Here is a 6,711-nt window from a genome sequence, read left to right on the forward strand (position 1 = left end):
TCATATTTTCTTTTAAAAAAAGAGGTCAATGATGGCAGATTCCATGATTACTTAGCACAGGTTTCCTTACCGTAAGACGACTTGTTGTCTGTCTCTAAATAAAGACAGCCGAATGCGAGGAAAGGGAGGCGTCAGGTCTGAGATGAAAGTGAACGACAAATGCCAAGGAAGGGTGTAACTACCAAAATAGATGTTACTTTTTATGTGAAACAATTGATGACCTTCTTAATCCTCCTATATAATATTTTATTAAGAAAGGAAAGCTTATTTTTTTTTTAAATCAGGTTTGTAAACAGAAATAGGATGTAAAACAATGACTTAAGTTTTTATTAAAGAATCTCTTTGGGATACTAGAGAATTTAAAGGTCCACTCTATCCAAACAAATATGTGTGTGTTGTTTCTGGAAGGTGAAATCACATAGTAGCTTGTTCTGCTGCTCAGGGACTCCAGAGATGAGCTCCCTTACTCTCTATCTTTCAGCCCTTTGTTGGTATTATAAATTCAAGCAACAATGTCAAGCCCACTGTGATGGAAATGGAAGTAGCCTGAGACAGACATTAGGGGGGAGAGCCGTGTGCCTCATTCAGACCACTTGGATATGATATGCCAATTTTGGATGGCATTACACCTTAAAGTGGGACTAAACTCTAGAAATAAAAAAAATGCAACAGGCGGGTGTTCTTCTGCAGTAAAATAACCTCACCTGCCCTGCCTGATCATAATTTCAGTACACTGACCTATTCCTGTCCCTTCCTGAGCACAGCCTCAGCAATTTTTGACAGCAGAGGACAGTGATCAGGCAGGTAAGTATATTTTATTGCAGAAGAGACATCACCTGCCCTGCCTGATCACCTGGAACCTTATGGATTATTTAATTTTTATGTTCTCTGATTTTCCCATTATATACCATGCATATGCCATACAACTAAACACTTTTTTTAATACCTAAATGGTTAAAACACATTATTATACTGAGGCTCCCAACAATAAATATAAACTGACCTTCTATGCATGTTATTAGGAAAATACTAGGATTTATATGTATTTTCTGTTCAGTCCACCTCCATCATTAGTATGAACCCTTCTGGGTGCTGATTGGTGTGAAGTTGGTCAGTAAGCTATGTGCTGGTTTACACTTTTATATTCCAAAGAGAAGATAAAGCTGCAGGTAATTAGAGGTTTGATTGAAAACTTTGGTGTAAGCACCCCCTTTTGGGTACTTTCTCCACAGGCAGCATTACAAAAATACCCCATCAAAAATCCCAAAATACCTTTGAATGGTTTTCCCATCCAGTATATCACCATTTTTGACCCCCTTACATGCACTAATTACTGTAAATTGTAATATTTTTCTTTCTTTGATGTTTCTTCACTATCTGTACTTTGTTTATAACTTTGAATAAAAATTATTTAAATAAGTGATAATGGGTACTTTTTGTTGGTTTACCCATCCTTCTGTCTTACTTTCCCAATATCCTAGAAAAGGTGCCTAAGCTTTGTGAATGCCCCTGGGTATCATTGTCACACTGTTTGTACTAATCTGATCTGTACATTGTATATAATCCTTGTGTTGTCATTCTACATCACCCCTAATATTCTACTAACCTCCTGTTCTATTCTTTGCACTTGTGTCTTTTATTTCTTGTAGGCCCACAATCATTCAAGATGCGAGGTGAGTTATCACATAATATATATGCACCGTGCAGGTTTTTAGGTTTTTGTAAAACTTTTCTGATCCTATTGTCCCATTGAAAGCTAAAATATGTTCACTTGAATATTAAATTGGCAGCATAAAATATGCTATCTACGTCATTCCTATGATTCTTTAGAATGGACCTTTTGGCTACCTGGGAAGACCATTTTTGTACTAGGTCTTGCATGGCATGATCTGTTCCTGTATGGGTGGCTTTAGAAGGAAGCAGAGAGCAAATGTTGCTGTATCCATGTAAAAAAAGTTGGTTGTCATGCCCATCTATTGGTTTAGTGTCACTGATGTATACCGTAAAGGTAAATGGTGAGCACATAACCAAGTAGCAGTATGGCAGCCGGGCAACAAACTTGCAATGGCAACTATTGTTTTTAGAATGCCCACATTGGCGGTCTTGGGTGGTGAGGGTTTCCATTAGTTCCAGTTTGAATTCAGTTCTTTTTAGAGGAAGTAACATCCTAAAATGATCATCCAAGATGATTATCTCATTGTTTCTTTGTGAAATGTCATCTTTTCATTACTGCAGCCATTATCTCCTAACCTCTGCACACCAGACATCCCATAATATAAACTGTTACCTTTCAGCAGAGCAGCTGCGGCGCGCTGCCTGTCGTCTGATAGGCTCGGATTTTCTTTTTTGCTCTCTGTTGTCATGGAACTGACTTCATTTGCTTATTTGACCTGCGAGCAAAAAGGATGCATTAACGTCTGTCTCCATGACAACAGCAGCCGAGGATCTGTACTCTGCCAACAGGGAAAAAAATTGATATGCCGCGCATCTCTGCAAACAGGCGGATTCCGCCTCCGGTATACTTAATATTACAGAACCTGAAGGGGAAAAAAAAATTAAACGAGAGGGAATCGGATGCAAAGATTTCTTAAAGGAACCAGGCCTGAGAAATATGGAGGCTGCTGTTGGTGAAAACCAAAAATTACTAGAGTGTCAGATTGATCATTTCAGTTGAGTTCTTAAGCAGAAATAAACCTGAAAATTAAAAAAAAAAATAGATATAGGAATTATAGCAGGGTTCCCCAAAGACCTGAAAAGTATTTCAAGATTTCCCCCATGTTAAAAAAAGGTTGAGACAGGCTGCACCAGAGTATTAGTAGTGAAGAAACATGGCTGTGTGTGTGTGTGTGTGTGTGTGTATATATAATATATATATATATATGCAGGCGTGTCTGTATATAATTGTGTGGCTCCACAAGGGCCCCTCTGGAACACGGAGTCAATGTATATTGATAAGGAAAAACTATACATCTGTCCACGGTGAGATGATCTAGGGCAGCAAGTGCCAACCAGTGGTCCGTGAACCACTGGTGGTCCACAAGAAAAGTTTGGTGGTCCACTGAAAAATTTGGACATTATTTGCAATTTTTATGTTTTATTATTAATAAAACAAAAGTAATATTCTAATAAATTCTCATATTCTGGATGACAATTTTTGCCATTATATTGCACTAAATTCACAAACTGTACTAGAGACAGTGTAGTCTTAAGTTGTATGAGGCAACCGTTGCCGAGCCGTACCCTTCAGTATTGTTTCCGACCAATTCTCATCTGATTGTTTAATTTTTTTTTATTTCTCAGATGTTCTTTTAGGTACGTATGGCCTCAACTGTGTTTAATGGCATCAAAAAGTTTGACTTTGATAACTATCATTTCTTGTTTGGTCTTAGATTTGAATGAAATAAACCCATAATGAGTGAGATAAACCAAACAAATATTTTGCATTTCTTTAGTAATACCAAGAAAATGCAACTAATGATAATAGTAACAATAGTAATACTTCACTTAGCCGTGAACTGATCAATGAATCAGAGCCTCCATAGTCCTTTTCAGGCACCATTAGGAAGATCATAATTTTACAAATGTATTTATCTTTTTTAAAAAATTCATATTAATGGTCCATAATTTAATTTAAAATTATGACTTTAGAGGTCCATAAGGCTTAAAAAGGTTGGTGACCGCTGATTTAGACGGTTTATTTATAATAAAAGTTACAAAGTATAGGATTGAGATAGAGCAGGCACACATGTGTGGAGACCCAATGGCACCATCAGAAGGTCTGATTACAGCCCCGAGTGAGGCCCATTTATGCTGAAATTCTGAACAGATGCCAAGTGGGCCCCAAAAAGATATAATGTTCTTGTTACATTAAATTAACATGATTTTACATCCAAATTTACTACAACTAATAAAGATCTAATTCTTACTATTATCTTAACCAACTCCGACCAAGGCTGGATGATAACAGCCACACAAACACAAATTCTAAAAATATCTAGAACAGACACTGGCAGTACCAGCGTACCTGTCATACCACTCTAATAAGATTACTAGTCATCAATTAGCTAACGCATATATTTGACCTAAATCAATAGAATATTTATAATGAATTTTCTTTATCAACTGTGGTGTGTATCTGGATGCCGCTTCTTTCTATCGATCTGCAAACACATTGTGTTGATTTACTAAAGCAATTTAGGTTGTTCATCTGTTGTTCACAGGGTGAATTATACCATTGCAATGGGATAAATCGCTTAGTGCCGTGCAGCCCTTCCTGACCTTTTTAACATGGGGAAACCCTTGAAATAACTTTCAGGTCATTTTGCCGCAGGGGTAGGCAATCTCCGGCCTTTAGGCCAGATACAGCCTAGCCAGTAGTCTGTTCTGGCCTAACACCCCCATGGCTGATCTGGCTTAATCCTGGCTGGCAGGGGTCCGCAACCCGCAGCTCTGGAGCCGCATGTGGCTTTTGAGCCGCCTTGTTATGCCTCCCTTCCCTATTTAGCACGGCCAGCGTTAACACTTCCGCAGCCAGGGTAAGGGGACAACACCTCCGCTATGCATACCGAGGAGAGGGATTTCCTTTCAGCGGCGTTCCTGGTGGGGGCGAAACCATCATCACGAGACTCGAGAGAAAGTCTGTCCTAGTGTGCCTTCTTGACCTCCTAAAATGGCCTAGTAGCCAAAAATGTTTGCTGACCAGTTTTAGGGAGAACCACAGAATCCTAGTTGAAAAACACTAATGTAGTGAATGTGGTGAAAATTCAATTGACAAAGAATATTTAATCCAGTGCAAGGAAATGTAAAAAAACAAAGAGTTTTTTTGTGCTCATGATTAAATGGTAAGCAGAGCTTTATTCCATTTACTAAACTAAGTGAAATATCCTTTCCAGGGTCTACATTTCCTAAATATAACCTATTACATAGTCGGGTTGAAAAAAAGTCCATCAAGTTCAACCATTGGGGAAAACAAACATGCTAGAAATCGGCATATTCCAGAGAAAACCATATATACATAGTTGATCCAGAGGAAGTTGAAAAAAAAAACCTGGTGAAGCATGGGTCATTTTACTCCAAATTGGGAAAAAATTCCTTCCTGATCTCTTGAGGCACTCAAAACCCTATTGAATAAAAAATGTTTATTTGGTCAGCAATTTCACAGAAAACGAAAATTTGGTCTTGCACCCAAAGGTGCCTGGAGGGGTAGGCTATCATGCTATTTCTTATGATATTGGTGTCTAGCAAATTTTTGGTTCACAGATTATGCACCAAAGTTGTATAGTTTATATTCGCCATTGATAACCTTGACCGGTATGTTGACTTGCTAAATTAGGAAGGTCTCTGTACCCAGCACCGTTCTTGGTGAAATGTCAGCCTTGTATGGAGAAATAGGGACGACTGTTTGGAGAGTGCATAAAACGCCAAGCTGTAACTTTTTCATTTAAACCTATGTCTTCCGCTAATGTCTATTTTGTAATCTTTCATCAAATTTCTGTCAACAACTTTATTTTTATTTTGCACACTGTGTATGATTTTATTTAAAAAAATATATTTTTACCATCTTTGTGCTTTATGCATTGTATGAAGTATTTCTGCACAGGTGCTTGGCAGTAAAAATGTTTATCTCTGTATTTTTGGATGTAGGAAGTGAAGCAGATTTCAGCTCATCAAGTAGTACTGGCAGTATATCTGCACCAGAAGTCCATATGAGCACTGCATCCGGAGGGAAGAAAAACTCATTTTCACGCAAGTAAGAATTCACTTTTATTCCTTTGGGTTTACAGAACTAGATTGTAAAATGATCAACATATCTGAAAATTACAGTTTTCAATTTAGATAGTTTTTATATAAATATGTATTTCAGGATTTTTTATATAAATATGTATATCAGGAGCCACATTTTTATCCATAAGGTGTACATGCTTTGTATTTTTGCTGCAAGTCTGGGATCAAAGCTGTGGCATAGAATGAAGGGGTATATTATCAAATTGACATGCTTGCTGTGGTACAGCTACAATTCCAAATACTGTGCCTGACACAGCCACGCAGGATACAAATGCAAGTATACAAATTTCTACTGATTTGCCAGAAATGCAATACATATGGAAGTCTTGTTGTATAGCTGACAACAGTATTTGTTGACTGGGCTTGTCACCTTTTCAGTTTCTTTCTAAATTCCTCAGACCCAATCCACAACAGGCTAATCATTTTTTAGTTTCAAGATAAAGATATGGAGGGCTAATAACAAGTCACATAAATTAACAGATGTAGTACAATTAGGTTTGGATGGAGTTGCACCTCTTGTGCAAACTTACTGTGTTTTTTTCGAGACTTAGTACTAAACAAATCTCTCCTTATCGGGATACAGTATTTTACGGATATTAGTAGGGAAGTTTTAAAAATATATATATCGAACCCAACAAGTTTGGCCTAAACAGGTGTCATCAGGGGAGCAAGAAACAGTATGTGCTACATGGTATTCCAGGGTAAAATTACTGTTCCAAAAAAAGTAAAGGGAATGCCTTTCAAAGGCTAATCCAAAGAATATGGGGAATATTACCTTAAAGAAGAATTCGTTGGTGTATAGTTTAGCAGCAAGAAGCAGAGCACAGTGCAGGCTGCCATCTGCTCCAATGTTCATGCAGCAACTTGCTACTTTAACTATTTTCTACTTAACTGCTATTTAGGGGTTTGCAAATACATCTCCATCAA

The 6,711-nt window shown here is 37.7% G+C and overlaps 1 protein-coding gene across 9 annotated transcripts in view; it reads left to right on the forward strand.

Moving 5' to 3' along the window:
- The window catches only part of SYBU (syntabulin), a 37,578-nt gene that overhangs the window by 21,009 nt on the left and 9,858 nt on the right, over positions 1-6,711 (forward strand). For 6 of the 9 annotated variants that reach the window (XM_072410721.1, XM_072410725.1, XM_072410727.1 and 3 more), the window contains exons 5-6: positions 1,650-1,673; positions 5,644-5,749. In XM_072410721.1, coding sequence (XP_072266822.1) covers positions 1,650-1,673; positions 5,644-5,749 — 130 coding nt within the window. The remainder of the gene's footprint in view (positions 1-1,649; positions 1,674-5,643; positions 5,750-6,711) is intronic. The other 3 variants (XM_072410723.1, XM_072410726.1, XM_072410730.1) reach the window with 1 other exon arrangement.

This window comes from Pyxicephalus adspersus, chromosome 5 (genome assembly GCF_032062135.1).
Source record: "Pyxicephalus adspersus chromosome 5, UCB_Pads_2.0, whole genome shotgun sequence".
Classification (NCBI taxonomy): Eukaryota; Metazoa; Chordata; class Amphibia; order Anura; family Pyxicephalidae; genus Pyxicephalus; species Pyxicephalus adspersus.